This window comes from Ptychodera flava, chromosome 4, assembly GCF_041260155.1.
Source record: "Ptychodera flava strain L36383 chromosome 4, AS_Pfla_20210202, whole genome shotgun sequence".
NCBI lineage: Eukaryota > Metazoa > Hemichordata > Enteropneusta > Ptychoderidae > Ptychodera > Ptychodera flava.
Genome location: NC_091931.1, coordinates 25,275,819 through 25,294,753, shown reverse-complemented (window position 1 = coordinate 25,294,753; position 18,935 = coordinate 25,275,819). Strand labels below are relative to the sequence as shown.

At 39.0% G+C, this 18,935-nt stretch overlaps 2 protein-coding genes and 1 long non-coding RNA gene across 3 annotated transcripts; all 3 read left to right on the top strand.

The window, feature by feature from the left end:
- Window positions 1-1,368: 1,368 nt before the first annotated feature.
- On the top strand, window positions 1,369-11,332 carry LOC139131284 (uncharacterized). The gene is made up of 6 exons (XM_070697275.1): window positions 1,369-1,983; window positions 2,176-2,312; window positions 4,587-4,707; window positions 4,920-5,193; window positions 10,585-10,744; window positions 11,097-11,332. The coding sequence occupies exons 1-6, from the start codon at window positions 1,628-1,630 to the stop codon at window positions 11,330-11,332; spliced, it is 1,284 nt and encodes a 427-aa protein (XP_070553376.1). The 5' UTR covers window positions 1,369-1,627.
- LOC139131271 (uncharacterized) lies at window positions 6,589-9,662 on the top strand. Its single transcript, XR_011552092.1, has 2 exons — window positions 6,589-6,916; window positions 8,051-9,662. It is a non-coding gene; the product is annotated as an uncharacterized lncRNA (long non-coding RNA).
- A 47-nt stretch (window positions 11,333-11,379) lies between the features above and the next one.
- Window positions 11,380-18,448, top strand: LOC139131282 (uncharacterized). The gene is made up of 7 exons (XM_070697273.1): window positions 11,380-11,556; window positions 12,160-12,760; window positions 15,812-15,883; window positions 16,187-16,325; window positions 16,921-17,030; window positions 17,737-17,875; window positions 18,181-18,448. The coding sequence occupies exons 1-7, from the start codon at window positions 11,380-11,382 to the stop codon at window positions 18,389-18,391; spliced, it is 1,449 nt and encodes a 482-aa protein (XP_070553374.1). The 3' UTR covers window positions 18,392-18,448.
- The last annotated feature ends 487 nt before the right edge of the window (window positions 18,449-18,935 follow it).

The following is an 18,935-nucleotide window of genomic DNA, read 5'->3' as shown; positions in this document are numbered from 1 at the left end:
CGTTTTGACCTTGAGCACCGTCCTGCTAGTTTGTTTATACATGTCACCTTACCGGGCGACTGCCAGAAGTTACTTTTTATAGACGCAGCGTCATAGGTAGAGTCCGAGGCTTTGTTGGCAGTAAGCCAATATAGCTAACCTCAAGAGTGGTTGTTTGAAACATAAAGATTGGGACTCCGAGATGTATTGCCCGAGAGTTTTCTCCTACTCCTGTGAATATTGATAGGTATCCACGCCATTAGCTTGAAACCAGGTAAGGGTTGTGAATATTATAGTTCATCACTTGTAGTTGAGATCGTTTCACAAACAGATGGACTCTATGGCTCCAATTTTGTGTTTGTGTCTCTGCATAACGACTCTGGCGACTTTGAGGCAAAGCAGTATATATTCAATACATGAATTTAATTTACGATGGTTACTTTTGTGAACTACGCAAAATGGTCGCCTACCTGTTGCAACGCAGTTCAAGTCTTACACGAAGTACCCAACTACTTCAAATTGTAGTGGTCCGTCGAAGGAACATATCAAGGTTTATTCTGCGTCATATTATTCTATAGTATTGTGATCTTTGGGTCATACTCTCTTTTTTATAAACCACAGTTAAACGTTAATGTGAGGAAGTGATGGTGTTAATGCTACCGCAGCTCAAGACTGGGCAAAAAAGTCAGGATTTTTGAGAGTTTCAACAACGTTTAGCATAGCTTGATTTCACTCGTCTGTTGTGCAACGAAGACGTTTGACTCACGACCTGAATTGAACACTGCCTTCGCCGCAAATGTACCACTGTCTACTTGAAAGGATCTGTCAACAATCCAACTGCACGTTTTAGAATGAATTCATTCTGACCGTGCGTCAAAAGAAGGTCAGGAGAGGTCAGCTGGGCTTTTGAACGATAGAAAAATAGCGATGCGCATATTGTTTGTCGTAAATGTGTACTGGCCGGAGAAGCACAGCTTCAAACTTCCGCTTGGCACAGTTGCACTCTCGCAACATCATTCAAGTCAAAGCTCTCGTCGGCAAGTCATACTTAATAATAGTCCGTCTACATATTATTACAATCATAAGCTTGAATAGAAGACGGCTGTTTATTTGATATTTTAGAGATGCCATTAAGAGGAAAACAGAACTTCGACGTAATTTAACTGTGCACAAAGAAGGCTACCAAAAATTGCATAATAGTCTTGCATTTTTTATATCACAGAATCCCTACGAAAGGTTAAGATTCGGAGCCATGGACACCTTAGTGTCGTCAAATGGGGCAGCTGTCTTCCATTACCCACAAAACACTTGTCACTGCATAAAAACGTTATAATACTTACTGTATTGGCATGAATTATTGCCTGTATTTTAGCTGAATAGTGCATATACAGATGAATACAGTTAATAATCCATTGCTTGTATTCAGCAAGCCTGTATTCATGTGGATTCATGTGAATTCACGTGTATTATTCTATAATACAGGCAACTCATTAATGTGAATTTATCTGTATTATTGCGTTTTCATGCAGTGTGTGAAAGCGAGCTCCTCAGTTCAGTCGTCCGGGAAACACTGGGCGATTACGACCCTTCACGTGCAACACCACGTCAGCTAGAACACGCATGGGACTCGAACAATTGTTCAAACAATATGGAAGTTCTCAGAGACGGGATAACCGTGATAAATCGCCGGAGAGACAAATCTTCTGACCTTGTACGCGGGAAAAAGGGTTATCATCACGGGGTTCACGTGTTCGAAGTCAACTGGCCGACAGATGAGCGAGGCTCCCATCCTATGATCGGCGTTGCTTCGGTCGATACGCCTCTCAGTATTGCCGACTTCACGTACTTGTTGGGCAGAACATCTGATTCCTGGGGATGGAATCTGGCCACGAAAGAATTATTTCACGATGGGAAAATACACGGACAGTATCCTACGCGAAATCCTGATTTTGAAGTTCCGGAAACGTTTTACATCATTCTGAACGCCGAAGACGGAACGTTAAGGTACTTGTATTTCCAGTACAACTATAGGACAGCTATGACAACAAAATAAATGCATAGGACAGCAACGACGACAAAATAATTGTGCGTGGTTATCAACGTAAAGGTGTCCATTGTGTCTGTGTCTGTTTGTGCCGGGTTTCGTCTGTCTATTTTGGGTACCTGAATCGTCTGTTTTATTTCTCCCCATTTAAGCTTTAGGACGAATTTCGAAAATCTTGGAGTGGCTTTCAGAGGTCTGCCAAATCAAGACAAGACTCATCCGCTGTATGTCAGTGCTAGTGCCACCTTTGCGTTTTGCCGCATTCGATTGAAGTACAAATGCAGCGAAGGTAAGTATGACATTAAACTGGTCCAATAATCATTTCCATTCAAGGTAATATATTACCAGGTCCATTGGACAATTGTGATTTACAAATTTAAGTAGGACCATCCTGAACCACTGATAATTAGTGGTGGTACCAGGTGTCCGGAATGGGTAAGCGTACCCTGCTAGCATGCTACACCCGTCAGGATTGGTCCCAAAATTGTCTAAATATTGTATGAAAAGATACAGGATATGAATCACTGTAATAAGTCAAAGCCGGGAATGCTGTCGTTAATCATTTGTGTGACCGAGGTGTCATATTTGGCCACAATGTCGTCATATCGACCGTAGAACTTTTTGAAAGTCCTAACGAGTCTTTTTGTTGTGTATCCTTGTCTCAGTAATTTTGATGCCAATGAGCTGTGTCTCAGTTGAAAATCAGTGTAGGAATCACAAGCCCTACAATACCTGAGAAGTTGAGACACGTACACACCATAAGCAGGTGCAGATGGAATATTACTTGATAAGTGGGATAATTTATGATTTCAAAATCGAAATCATCCCTTTTGTCATACAGCTTAGTGTGTAGCCCATTAGTACCCACTTGTAGGAACAGATCAAGATATGAAGCAGAGTTCCTACCCTCTGTTGTTTCTTTGATATCCAACTCATCAGGGTAAATATGATGTAAGTAATTTGATATGTCTGGATTGTCTAGACTGATCAGATCATCGATATATCTGTGCGTGTTGTTAAAACGCCTTGCAAGTTTTTTAGACCCTGCTTTGTAGAGAGACTGTAGGAACTCTGCTTCATATGAATACAGAAATAAGTCTGCAAGAAGGGGTGCACAATTTGTACCCATTGGTATGCCGATAGATTGTTGAAATGTCATACCGCCAAACTTAACAAATATGTTGTCGATTAAGAAATTAAGCATTTTAATAATTTCTTCATCTGTGTATTTGTGCTGGGCATCCATGTTGTTACTGAAATAACCTGTCCTATGTTTGATGGTAATGTATTGGTACCTTCTACTGCCATTTTTAAGTATTGATAAAATGGAGCATTTTCATAATAGGACATGTAGGATGTGATGTAGTGTGGTTGGGTGTGATGTGATGAGATGTGATGTAATATGACGTGATGTGATGTGATGTGATGTGATGTGATGTGATGTGATGTGATGTGATGTGATGTGATGTGATGTGATGTGATGTGATGTGATGTGATGTGATGTGATGTGATGTGATGTGATGTGATGTGATGTGATGTGATGTGATATGATGTGATGTGATGTGATATGATGTGATGTGATGTGATGTGATGTGATGTGATGTGATGTGATGTGATGTGATGTGATGTGATGTGATGTGATGTGATGTGATGTGATGTGATGTGATGTGATGTGATGTGATGTGATGTGATATGACGTGATGTGATGTGATGTGATGTGATGTGAAGTGATGTGATGTGATGTGATGTGATGTGATGTGATGTGATGTGATGTGATGTGATGTAATATGACGTGATGTGATGTGATGTGATGTGACGTGACGTGACGTGACGTGACTTAATGTGGTGTGGTGTGACGTGACGTGACGTGATGTGATGTGATGTGATGTGACGTGATGTGATGTGATATGATCTGATCTGATCTGATGTGATACGATGTGATGTGATGTGATGTGACGTGATGTGATGTGGTGTGATGTGATGTGACGTGATATTAAATGACGTCAAGTGGTTTAGTAAGAAATGTACAGTTATACCATATGACATAGATATTATAGTATATTATTGGAGTTGATATGAAATCATGTAAATACGGCATTGGGTGATATTATGTAACCTATCACAATATAATGCAGTACTTCACGACATGATGCAAATGGAAATATGAAGTGATGAAACACATTGCTTTGTTGTCACACTACGGGATGACTACTACCTACAAACATGTTATTTGACAATTAATGGCCTGTGACAGGATGTAATTCTCCCCGTATATCTTGGCTCTTTCTTGAAAACTTTTAATCTTAGCGTTAAATTATTTTTGAGGACAAATCACTATGTACGTGTAGTTTATCAACCATGGATCTTTAGATAGCGAGAGAATCTCAGTCTTAATTTGAATCAACAGGGCTCACCGAACAAGGGTCAGGAGAGAGTACCATGGGCACTCGAGCGATCTCAAGTGTCCGCGAATCGAATTCTGACCCGGAACCTCTTACCGACGAGGTAAATTCCTATTGTCGGTTTTGCTATTGTTGTTACACGTTTATTTAATCTTCGGCAGGTGAGAGCGACTTTACTGTAGCGCCCCTACCGACAGGACACAGCTATTACAAGTTTAATTCTGAAAACCGCGGCAGATTCGTTGTCATCGAAATGCGTGGCCGGGTTGCGAAGAAAAGGAGGTGAGCGCCGACGTTAAACATTCTTCACCTGTCTTTCAGAAGTTTTTTGTAGTATAATATCACACAAAGTCTATCAGTCATCTCCTTCGTGTCAGATGTTAAAATAGGAAATATGTTTATCGTAGCAGAAGAGTGAGAAATTCTTTTTTTGTAGCCTTGTCAATGTAACAACTACAATGTATCTTCATATCCTTGTTTTTATTATTTCTAAGTCCAAATGTAGATCGTGACAACAGCGTTGTGTTGACACGACAGCCTCTGAAATTTGACGAGGCGTTTGAAGTTCGATTGGACAGCGTACATGCGCAGTGGACCGGCAACGTGGAAATCGGTGTCACCACAAATGACCCACGGAAACTGGCGATCCCCGAGACGATGGCCGATTGCGAAGTAGGGGAAACTTTGCTGTGGTCTGGGGACTGGTTACTGGTGAATGGCGAAGCGAAGGATGGTGTCACCATGGAAGAAGATTTAGAAGACTGCACGGTAAGATGGAAATTGCTATTCCAACTTTTTGTTACACTGTCACGGCAATGGTAGCAAGACTCATCTTTCATAACAATTGCAATTGTTATTAACAGATTGTCTGGATCCTCTGGTTACAATAAATGATCATATTTTTACAAGTCTTGATATTTTTGAACGTTAATTTATATTTTGCAATCATTGTTTTTTGCAATCATTGTTTAAATTCGCACCATGTGACCATTTACGTTGAGTGTAATCTCTTAAAACTTACTAAGCGGTGTTTCCTGTCAAAACATGTCTAACAAAATACACATCAATTGGAACTAATTTGAGATAATTCAGGCCATACCCATCACGTCTAAATCTGTGTGGGCAAAAGCTGTCAATGTTGGATCTTCATAGTTTTATTTTTCAAAAGTGTTAGGTGCCCTGTAGCTGAATGTTGCGATTATTACAAATTACTCATAAAAACAAGTGTCTAACGTAAAAAGGAAAGTAGATGAGCTTACATTTGCAGATTACAACGACACTACTTCACCATCCAGAGAATAAGTATTCGGAATAACAAACGGCAAACAAAGAATTTTATTTAAGGTAGTACGCTACCATTCTATATAGGAGAGCGCCCTCTTTTGTGCAGAAGATGTACATGTTCCTTTTAGACTACCTAACCTGGTGAGCGTGAATAACAGGACAAAATGGCAAAAAAATCATGCTAGTGACCTTATAATATTTCTTTCAGAAGTTTTTATGAATCAAAACAACCGAAATTATATTTTTGCACTGAAAAATCGACAGTTATTTTTATTTTGAAAGATCAGTAGAGAATAATTAACAATTGTAGCTCTGATATAATATCAGTAAGCTAGAGGGTCAAATCTCAGGTCTAACAAAATTCACCTTTTTTCGTCACTTTTTGCTGTTTAGTAAGAAAATTTGCGTGGTGAACCCAACTTTTTTTGCTTCTAAATCAAAGAACACTGTCTGTTTGATAGATATTGCTGTACTTTTTAACATTTTGAAACATTACGGAAAGGCTACGCTAATTCAGACAGCTTGCTAAACCCGACCAGCTCTTTGTCGGTCTCGGGTATTAAATATTGACGTTTGATCTACTAATCTATGTACACTTGATCAGTCCTAATCAAGATATTGTGGGATACGAACTCATGCCTGTGACTAATCACTCATGCAAAAGCTTGCACATAGAACTATACACCCTGGGTTGGACAGAAAATCGGCCTAAATGATATAAAAATAAGTAATCTTTCTTAAAATAATTGTGTATTATTAATCAATGGCAATTATAGGGAATATACCATGATTATTTTGATGTATGATAATCTTCACACTGACTTGTGATCGACCTCTTCACTGCGCATTGTTATACATATTTGACCTTTGACCACTTGTAATTCAGCTTCAAATACAACGGCATGGGCAGCCAGTTACCAAGTGTGTCACTTATACTCTTTACAAAATTTTGTTTAGTCTCCCTTACAACGCATGTATTGCTAGTGTTTTCGTCAACTATACCAGTATGGCCACTTTCACATATACTCAACGAGGGGAAATGATCGAGGCAATCGACCATGCTTATCGATGGCAGGTTGCTCGAGTTTTGGACCTTAAATGACAGAAGAGATATTTTTATGTAACGTTTCCTGGCTGGAGCAACAAGTTAAACCTTGCGCTTTCTCCAGACATGGTTCGACAAACAACCATTGCAGTATTTCAGACAGTAAGTACATATTTCCGTATTTTTTGTATTTTCGTGTTGATTTATCTGACACCGACATGTGGATGGGACATTCACTCAACCCCAGCTGACTATAGCTGACCCTGACAATAGTATTAGTAGCCTGCTTTGTGACTGTGTAATCACATCAAACCTTGCATGGTAGGATTGTGCATATTCTTAATCCCATGTTGACAAAGATACACGGCTAGCTGGTTAGTAAATGTAGTACTGTATTAAAGTATTGAAATGCAAAATTGCCTACAGACTAGTGTGTCGATCCTAAGCATTGATGTTTGACTAGTTATGTAATCAGTGTGACAATGTTGAATATTGCGCCTGACTGCGGGGCATTGGCCTGACCATGGTCTCTTCCTACCTCCATGGCCTGACTCAGCGGTTGCAGTTTGCCTTTCAAAATGAGTTTGTAACTCATATACTGGTTACTTAAATCACGGTATTCTTGACCTAAGTAGAAAACCTTCATTCCCAATTGACTGCCGTAAGTGTAGTGACCCCGATAGGGACAATGTAAAGAATGTGCTGGCAATCTCATTTATTCAATGGTAGTTTGACATTCAACAGTGGGCTAGTACCATTTTCTTAGAGGCTGGAGGTGGTTGAAATTTCTGGGAGGGGATGTGTTTAATTTCACATAAGCTTATTTCTAACTGGTATGATTCAATTTACTATAAATTACTTTGAGTCTTCTCTTTCGAGGGGGGTCGTCATTATTGCATAATTAGTCATTCTCATCAAACATTACAATATTACATCATAAATTTTTACCTATATGCTATACCTATATATCTTAGTGGAACTGCACCAGCCCTCGCTAAGTTGACCTTAAAACTTTTGTCTTGATGAAACAAACCTGTACACTACATTAAGTGCATACTTGTCGGAGCAATATATACTGGCGGCAATTTTTTCAGACCCGACATGTAGAGTACTAGACTTGCTTGTTGATAGAATGACCTAGAACATCACTCCATGTTAATCTCTGTGTTTGATATTTATGAAAATAAATACCTATATTACTCACAATACTGGCTTACATACTGTATGACTGTACAATTTTAACTGTTTATGATCAATAAGTTGAATAACAATTTCTGTACACTTTACAATTTGCAGTGGCTGCAGAGCAACTGACCCCAAAGAAAGCATCAATGTTTTCCCAAGCACAGAGCTGTATGCAAAAACATTGCAAATCAGTCTCCTGAGGTCACAGAGGTCATCCAAGATGGTCTAATCTTGGAGGCAGTAATCAGTGAAAATGGCACAGTGATGAAGTGTGGCAAGCTCTATACACTACGGTAGGAATTACATTTTCATGTAAAAGTATCAAGACCGGGAAAGATGACCCTTCCTGTTCTGGATAACGGCTACCATCACAACTCCAGAGTCAACAGTTGTTTTATCATCATACAACTGCTAACAGCAAACACAATATTGCTGCGGAAATCAAGAAAGATGAATTGAAGAATGTAATAGCAGCTTTGCAAGTAGAAACTGATAAAAACTACTCCACATTTGTTAGGAGTTCACGCATCTTAAAAAAGTACAATATGGATAGCTCTCTAATGTACAAGAAAAACATTTCAAATATAAGTTTTAAATGATTGAGTGGTATGATAGCAAAAAAGGAACAATTCAGTTATGGTAGCAACATGGAAGCACACACCTTTTCAAAATTTGACAATTTTATCACGCCCATGTTTCTGTACAATATAAAAGACGTGCTTTGTGTGCTTACCAGTTATGTTGCCTAATATAGCGAGATAGTACTGTACTATGCAGTCTGCTTCTATTTCAAAGTATTATTTACTCTTGTTTGTGCAATTTATCTCAGGTTTTAAATCTAAGGTTTTGTTTTGTCGTTCATTGTTCAGTGTGCTTTTTGGGAGTGCTACAGGTTGTGTTGTATTTTGCAACACTTCATTATTTTTCATATCCATTTTAGGATGTATTTTTAATATTATTTGTTGAACATTAATGATCAACATTGTCATTACTATTTTGTCTAACATGTTTGCATTGTATTTCTACATCATCATCACCAAACATGTTCTTACATTTATTATCCTGATTTTAATAAGGCTAAAAGACTGCTGTAATTTTGCTAACTTTTCAACAATTCTGATGTAGGTGTAGATTGGTTGAAGTTTAGTGGCTTTTGTAGTCTAGAAGTTAGTTATATTTTCCTATATTGTCAAAGTCCCAATGTTTTAACTTGATCACCGTCTTCTGCGTAAAATTTACAGATTTTGAATGAAGAATTAAAGTCATTCACATTCACAGCTGAATGGCTGATAAACCACCTCAATTTTGTACTCAGCATTTTCAGTGCTTAACAATCAGGTACCTCTTTCTCAACTCAGGATTTTCAATGCTAATTGACACTAAAAAATGCCTCCTTTTATAACTCTACATTTTTAATATATAACAACTGATATGCTGTCTTTTGTACTCGTCTTTATCAGTACATAACAGGCAACAACCTGTTCCTTTAATTTGTTTAACTCAAGTTTTTCAGTAGTTAACATAAATAATTACCTTTTACTCAGCATTTTCAGTATTTAACAACTGACAAACTGCCATTTTTTGTACTCTGAATATTCAGTATTTAACAACCAAAACTCTATCGCCATTTTGGACTCAGGATTTTCAGTACTCAAGTCAAATTTTGCAACATTTTCAAAGTTGCATGTTTCAATGAATTGAAATAAACGTGGCTTAAAATGAAGCACATGCTTGGTCTTTTGTTGCGCGGAGAATGTGTTGAGTGGTATTCTCACTGAGAATGTGTTGAGTGGTATTCTCACTGTGAAAGGAGAACCTAAGCAGTAGTTCTTTTGTCATACTGAAAAGATTGATATAGGAGATCACCGTCCCTCCACTACCGTACATCTCTAGTGACACAATGGCACACCGGTGTACAGGATGTGAGTGAGTCACAGATAATCAACTAGTCCGGTCCTTGAGAGAACTGTGTACTCTATAGATAGTGTAGATGACCACTATCAAGATATGAGATATAATCCCCTGATAATTTGCTGATATCCGAGTGCTGAAAAGCGGGCACAGTTTTTAATGTAGCCTTTCCGTCATGAATTATTTTGTATATTTACATGAAGTTTATATTTTTAAAAAAGACTAATTTTACAGTTAAATGATAAATTTAGGGTCTAATATTTAATTTTTAAGACAATACATCAAAATTTTAGTTGATTGTCCTAATTCAGCTGTCCTGGCAATGCAAAAATGTGGTATGCACACTGGGATCTGTTAATCGTTTGCGATAAAATAAAGATTCTGCTGGTAAGTGCAAATTTCTCAAAATGGGAGATTTAGTGGTTTTCTGTCAATTTTGGCATGTGTTTTTTCAAAAAATTTGCATGGGTACCTCATATTTTTTTCATATCTTTGCAATGTACACATAAAGATTATTTCAGAAAAGTCAACTTCAAGAATGTCCCAACATTTTTTGGAATGGTAGCGTACCTCCTTAAAGCGCCTCATCATGAAAACATCGCATAATGGACAAACACGGACAATGGCGCCTCGCATAGCCATCCGCTTCGCGTCGGGTGGTACGCTTCGCCAAAATCACGTGTGCATCCTTTGTGGTATTGTAGCAACGTCATGGTATTTTCTCTGATTTGAAGGTGGGAGATAGAGTGGGAATTGTGAGAAGAAGAGATGGATGCGTACAGTTTTTATTTAACGGAAGAATCCTTGAAAGCTCTATTCGTTTCGGAAAACAATCGCAGGACCTGTATGGTGTCATTGACCTGTATGGCAAGGCTGGTAGAGTTACCATCATGGGTAAGAGCATTACCGTTTGCGTTATGAATGAATTGGAGTTGCCAGTGTTTGCTAACCACATTGGTTTCAGAGGCAGTCGGGAGATTTCTCGCTACCACTATTTCTCTCTCTGCCTGCCTGCCTGTCTGTCTGTCTGTCACGGGCGGTCTTTTTGTCTCGCTCTCTACACTTTTGTCTCCTAACTTCGCCTTGTCCAGTATAGTTAGATACAAATGCGTTTCTATTTTTCGAAACATTTTTCTCGGGATACCTGTATGGCTTTCTGTATAGTTTTCCAGTCATTTGTAAATTGTGCATCTAGATTTGTTTGTTACTGAAGTCTTCGTCAAAATGGTTTGTTTCTTGCACACAGAGAGTGAAACCGCGGCAGCAAGGGTGACCTATGACCTTACAACGTCTATGAGAGAGGAATTTGAGAACAATCATCCAAATGCAATCATGTTTCGAATGAGAGATATTGTCGATAAAATAAAATGCGAACAATACACATCGCTTCGTGAGGAATTGAATGATATCGCGTCAGGCATCTTATTGCCGTTCTACCAGTCCACTGACCAAAATCTTCGCCGATTTTCGGTGATCACCTAGCCAGTATTGGGGGTGCTGAGACCCTGGCACAGTTACTTCATGGACTTATGGGTAGAGGAGTTGAAGACCAGACAGCCTGGTTTGGAATACGTCTTTTACGCAGTATTTTCTGGACCTATTCTGATATTAACTTCAAGCTATGTCAGAAACTGGGCTCTGAAGATTTCCTTGGGCTTTTATTGGAAGATCTAAAAGTGTACGGCTCTAGCAGCGCCACCAACGAGGTACAGGCCTTACACTTCATCCTGATCTCGTGTTTTTTATTGCCGGGCGAACGAATATTCAGAAGGCGAAAATGCGCTGTCTTTTACCGGTATAGGCTCTGAAGAAAACGAAAACAAAACCAAATTTTCGTTTTGATAAATTCCTCATAAGCTAAATTATTCACTCGTACAGTGATGAAAAAGTAACATTCTGACTACGTGCCAAGCGTGAAAAGTTTGATATTATGGGGTTTTTTTTATCTAAAACATGAGTGTACACAGTGAAAACAAGTTGCATTTATGCTCGTTTTCATAAGTCGTCTACTCCTTTTTTATATTCTCCATGAAAGCATTTGATATTGTCTTCAACAGATCTACCTAGCTAGTTCAATGTGACCCAGTGCTTTCGACCAACAATGCAAAAAAGTTTCTATTTCAGACTTAAAATCCATTACTGTTATTTTATTTTTTATTGATGAATCTAACGGTTGTTGTATCATGCAATGTGCTATCTGTTGAATATTCCAAATAAGGCATTGAATTGTATTATATCCTACATGATGATAAATTGTGTGAGTAAACACGTCTGACGTAGTTATTGTTTCACATTTATTTTTGCTTCAGAAACATCGATTTCTTGTCATATCAGCGTTATATATGTTACATAACTGTGCTAAAGCATCTGAAAACCGCCATCTCTTTCGCAAGCTACAAGTCCACGAGAAAATCCTGCCATTTATGAGGTCCGACGATATGACAGTTGCCACAGTGACGCTTTTGATATTATCACAAATAACTTACCATTCAGATCGGACTCCATTTCACGCCGACGCAGACGCTGTCCAGTATTTGCTGGTACTGCTCGCCTCTGCCCAAGAAGATTTAAATCTGTGTGGTAAGCTGGAAGACGGCACCTTTTCAGCATCTGATGTAACGCTGGCTCTCGGAAACATCGCCACCAACGACAGCAATATACTTACCATCGTTCAGGCTGGTTGCATACCACTACTCGCGAGACTTCTAGAAATAGGAGGGCCATATGTCCAAGAGAGTGTACTTTTTACACTGCGGGAACTTTGTAGGCATGAAAAAACAATTTCTGAAGTTTCAGCTATAACGGGGATAACTTCGATTATCGAACAGCTTGCCGAGAGTTGTGATGAATCAACAAGACAAGCTGCTTCCATGTTAAAATTGAAAATTTTGCCAGATACCCGTACTTTTGGTAAGTTGGCGAATATATTACTTCAGTCATTCCTAATAAAATAAGGCTAAAAGTTTCATTTATAAGTTTTACATGATTCTCAGATAATCTGTCGAATTGTCAAATCGTGTACACGACCAAATTAACAAGTAATAATTTTGGTCACAGAACAAAAATGGTAAAATTATCATGCTACCTTTGCCATATTTAGGTCTGTGTATGATCATGATTGATGCTGCATGATAAAATATTTCAATGCCTGTATGTAAATTTGTAAACCTTTTATTCCCGAAAAGTAGCGGTACATCATAAAATTCGGCCTGATAGTATCGTCTTCACTTGTTTTTCTTTAATTCTAACCTTATTATTCCGTCTGGTCACGACTAATTTGATAGTCTAAGAGGAAATTACTGCTAAAGCGTTGGAATGACACTTTATTGCATTACTTTCGAAGCAGGTTAGTTATATGACAGAACCCCACGACCTTGGAGGGAGATCTGTGGCATACCAAAGGTATTTTCCCCAGTGATACGGCGTATCCTGCTGTACTTTTCTGAGCCAAGCGAGGAAAAGTACAGCAGGAGACGCCGTATCACTGGGGAAAATACCTTTGGTATGCCACAGATCGCCCTCCAGGGTCGTGAGGTTCTGTTATTATTACATATGTTCCAAATTATGACGATCGCAACAGAAATAGAAGGCAAGCAGCGACCTGACATGATCACAGATCGAGACTGTGTTCAGAGCGCATTGATACAGTGTGAACGACCTTTTCATCGGCTATGAGCTCACTGATTGGATTATTTCCTTTCATATGTAAATTTCGGTTGCGGTAATGTTTTTTGATGCCACTTCCTATCGCTCTCGAGGATCTCTCACAACAATAATAAAAAAGGAACGCAAACAAACGGATATCAGGACTGAAATCTGAAATATCTTTAATAAACATTAACACCCTTGACATTTGCAGTAACAAGAACACTAACTTTCAAAATTAAACGATCAATACTTCAAAACTCAATGCGAAAATCGAGTTAATCGGAGTCAGAGTCCGAGTAAATTACGGCAGACTTGCGGCGTTTGACAGCTGGTACAGGAGAAGTGCAATTGCTCGAAGAACTGCTGCCTGCGACGTTGAACGTGAAATGAAAAACTCCACCGGTGATTGTGGTATTGGAGAACATGCCAGGGAGCTGAGGAAACTGGTGTTGCGTATTTTGAGAACACGACTGCAGAGGTTGTGACGGCGACACGCTCACTGTGCTTCCGTAGGCAGATGCCGGTCCGGAAATAGATGGTACGGCTGGTACGGGTAGGCTTACCGAAGAAGTGCTTGGTCGTGGATCAAACGTGTTGCGTACTCCGCTCAAGATGTTGCTCATTTGTCGTTGCTGGTCTTCATTTGCTGTTGAGTATCTATTTAGACTGGTTGGATTTTTATGTCCGCTTAGCTGAGCAGCTGTGATGGGAGGAACACCGGCGTCAAGCAATCGTTGCACGCATGCTTTTCTCGCGCTGTGATTGCTGAGTTTGTCCGAGAGGCCGGCCGCGTTTGCCATGGACTTCATGATCGTGTTTAATTTATTAACACTCACAGGCTGCTTCCGAAACCATATTCCCTTTTGAAGAGTAGATGTAACATATTCTATTCCAGATAGAAAGGTGCGTCATCGAAATTCATGGCCTCGGGTCTTCGTTTCGCGTATGCTCTATAGACGGTGACGGGGCAAGTCTGCGGTTTTGATGGGCTTGCGTAGGCTCTCGGGGCAAACTTACGGGTGTTGCCGGGCTCGCCGCGTCTCGTCTTTGTCAGCCGCTCGTTATATACGAGGTATTCACCGTTTTCATCTCTTGCGACTGAAACATCTCCCCACTTCATTTGTCTGTGCTCGTCACTTCCCCGCAGGCCAAAGAGCTTGGTGTTGTTGAGCCAAATAGTATTTAGGACAGCGTTCGGACTGTGTATACCGAGTTGACCGGCTTCCACTAAGGCTTTCTCGTGGTCTTCGGTAATAGCCTGAGATTTCTTTGGCAAATTACCTTTTCCTGTCGCCTTCAGTTGCTTCCGTTTAGCTGCCAGGGCATCACGGCTTTTCTGAAACAACTCATCTCGCATTATACTATATCCGTAGTTGGCATTCCGCAAATGGCGATCAATTGATTTTTGATAACTGGAGATTGAGTCCGGCTCGTACTCCTCGCCGTTCTTCTTCCGTACACTAGTACTGAGGTAAAATCTTCCGAGCAACGGATCGAGTTCGGGTGGTGGTATATCTTCAATACGGCGGATTTCGGTTGTCATTGATTGTCGCCACTCTTCGAATACTGCGACTTCCCGCATCGTTTCATTTCGCATTTTCGGTGTTTTTATTCTTCTGAGTACTAACAAGGACACTGACATCGTCTGTCGAAACGTTGGCAAATCTTGCAGACGCAGACGATCCCGTGGTGGTATTCCACGTAGTCGTAGAATGGTTTGCCGGTGCAGGTGTCACGGGTGGTTCTGGCTTTTGCGTTTGTTGCAGCCGCTGTCTTTTTCTCTTCAACAGATGGAGATATGGAAATATCTTCAGGGTAGTAAAATTCTGAGGCCAAATGTTCAAAATACATACAATTCTGCCAGTCGTAGTGATTACGTTCTTCCATCGGCAATTTCAAAACAGGAGCAGACGACAATATTTACAAACAGAAAGTAGTTCCTCTTGTTTACTCATTTGCATAAAATAGCGTGAAAATACCATCTTCGCTAAAAAATTATTTAATGGCACGTGACCAGTTTGCCAAGTTCTGTCAAAAAATGCTTTAAGAAAACGGGCGTAAAGACAATTTTTTTCTTATGGTTTTTATTATTATCGATCATAATCACCAAGAGAAACTGAAACACACAGTGAAAACTGAAATTTATCCCAAGGTTTTTTAAATATACATTTGTTGAGAGGGATTATTTTTTTTCTGTTGGGAGACCTTCGTTGAAAATACCATCTTTATTTTGTTGCCATACACTGAATAATCTGTGGTACATATGTAAGCAGGTTAATATTTATTAAATGCGCGTATTTATATCCTGCACAGAATCAGGCGGGAGGGACAGATGCCCATACCAGGCACTTTGTCAGCGTTTTAAGGAACACTTACAGCTTCCAGGTATTTTTCTTTCCCATTCAACTATTTGTCATGCTATGTTAAGATGGCATAATCCGCGTGTCAATGTGTCTGTCTGTTTGTCTGCTTGTCCTTGTAACCTATGTCACCCCTCTACTACCTTGAGGTTAAATTGTATTGGTTGCAGCAATATACATGACATTGTCTAGGGCGTCGCTTCGTATAGACTGTAAATACAAAGTTACAGCGTTTGTTCAAGTCTCTTGTAACAAAGCGTCATTCACTGCTTCACATAGTCCTCTTTATGCTTAACACTCGCCCGGAACAATTTCTGACGGTTTACAGGGAGTTACTTCGACGAGAGTTTCAACATCTGTTACTGTGTAAACTGTCATCATAAAAGGGATGATCGCTTGTACTACCTGCGAGGAAAGCCTGCCAAGGACTACGCTCTGCCTGTAGGCTGGTGTCGATTCGCTCTCAAGTGAGTATCTTTTTTGATATTCCTACAGAGAAAATTCTGAACAAAGGAACTACGTGCCTGTTTCACAGTGTCTCCACATGAACAAAACATTCCCAACAAGCCACACTTGTCAACTACCTGTATTAGTTTTGCTAAGAAAGATATGCAATATTCAAGTCTTTTCAAAATTAAATATTTGATTAATGTTTGGGTCTATAACTTGTGGGGGCTTAATGCGAAGCTCATAGACAGATAAAAGTGTTTTTCTGGCTTGGTTTTGTGAAATTCGACAATTTAATTTTTCAGCATAGAGTTACACGTAACAGAGGGATGTCAGCCATTTTGAATTTATTCGGTAATTTATGTTTTTAGTATCAAATTTTCCACAGTGACTCCGACTTTAATTATTTATTTCAGGAGGAATGACTTAAATTTCCGAACGGAAAGTTTGAGCAAACATAATAAGTGTTTCAATTTCGAGGCGCATACTACCCTAGTTTTAGCATCATCACATTAACACAGCGCATAAAAACATTCAGATGGAATTAGACCTTTTGTAAAGTTTACTTTTTCCCTCTGTTTCCACGTTTGTTTCTCTACTTGTAACATTTGCAAGGGTATCGTCAGAGACAACGCACATATTTAAAAAGTGGCACGTCGCCTTCTACGGTACAACAGTCGAAGCGGTTGAAAATATTCTAAAATATGGAAACTTACCCAGGACAGGTAAGTTCACGTTCATTTATTTATTTATTTATTTATTTATTTATTTATTTATTTATTTATTTATACTGACATCAAACAGACGAACCCTATTGCTGGATGGAGTCAATAAAATGTACAGAAAAAAGCAAAATATAGGACAAGGGAGATGCTAAAAACAAAGAAATACACATAGAATATCAAAGGAAAACCGACAAACACTCAACACTAAAAGATTCATCAGCAAGAGATAGAAGACCAGTAGACGCTTTGGTTTTAAAAGCACATAAAAACTAGAAAACAGATAAACACCAAAACGATAGACGCTATAAATTATAGGGAACAATGCAGCCAGGGACTAAATGATTCAAAAGATTTTCTGCCTGGGATAAAAACGAATACTTTATGAGATTTACGTGGTATTCTGAATAAGTCAGAGAACCTTACTCAGGCGCCTCGGAGGGACGTAAAGATGAAGCTGCTGGTACAGTAAAACTTATCTAAACCGAACCCCTTTGACCAAGAAAGGGCTTCCAGCTTAGACAGGTTTCACTGTAATATCTGGACAATCGGCAAAAATTGACACACTTGTAAACAAAGAAAAGATCTAAAATTTGACGACGCATGTAAAGTGGCAAAAGATTAAAATATCAACTTTAAAAGAGAGCAGTCGATAATCTGTAACACAGTAGCAATGAAACGCTTTCTTATCACAAATTCACCTCTTTAGAGAATACGGCCGTGGGAAGTAACCACGCCAGGGAGCAATGCAGCCAGGGACTAGAACCGCCTGGTTACCACACTAAACAAGTTTGCCTTTCTGCCACCATACGATACGCTGGAATGGACGTCTATTCAAAACCTCATACGTAAGTATCGTGCTGCTGGTCGTGTGTTAAGTTTATGGACAGCAAAATGTAATCAAGGAAATACGAATCAGCCAAAATATCATAATTTGGTTTATCCACCTGCCAGACTTTCGCAATTTTAAACTGTATGTCCCCTTGCGTTTTCCATTTAAAAAGAAAATGTAGCAGATAGCGGGAAATCCTCTTTTGGTTTAGTTATTTTCATGCGATGATATGTTGCTTTTTTGGGAGTAAATTTGTTTTTTTTCAGCCAAAAACATTTTATTCAAATAAGTAAACATATTAACGTACTTGCCTTTCGACAGATTCATTGAAATACGAACGAACAAGACCTACAAAGCAAAAGTGGCGTTTCAAGTTTGCGTGAAACCAGGCTCGTACAAGGTTGGACAAAAGACAGCACGCTCTTCCACGCCAATTGACTTGAAATTCAGCAATCACGAGATAGAGTGGTCGGCGAGAGAGCTAAAAGATGTCGTTATTTACGGGCTCTTGGTCAAACTGCAAATAACTTGATACTCCATATCGCCTTCCATATATATATATATATATATATATATATATATATATATATATATAGACACACACACACACACACACATATATATAAGTATACAGATGTCCATATATATATATATATATATATATATATATATATATATATATATATATATATATATATATTTATACCTAATATTTTGTAATTACGTTCATGTAGATAACATACGTGTCACAAGCATTCGCTTACAGCTGACACGGAACGATGAAAACGACACACTTAGGACCAATTTCTAAATACGATTTCGCCCGTGACTTCGACTATATTTCATGGGTTTACCTAAAAATCAACGATGACAAAATTCGTCGAATACGAAGGTCAACGGTGATCACAAGGAGACGCATAATTGCGATCACAAAACAGGAGAAACGTAAATACCAACGTACTCAGATGTTTTGTTTAAGTTATTGGTTTCATCGGTTAGGGTTACCTTTAGTAACTGTAAGATGCTAGTGTCTGAATACCTGAGAAGAAAATCAGCGAGAGGTTGTTAATTTTAAG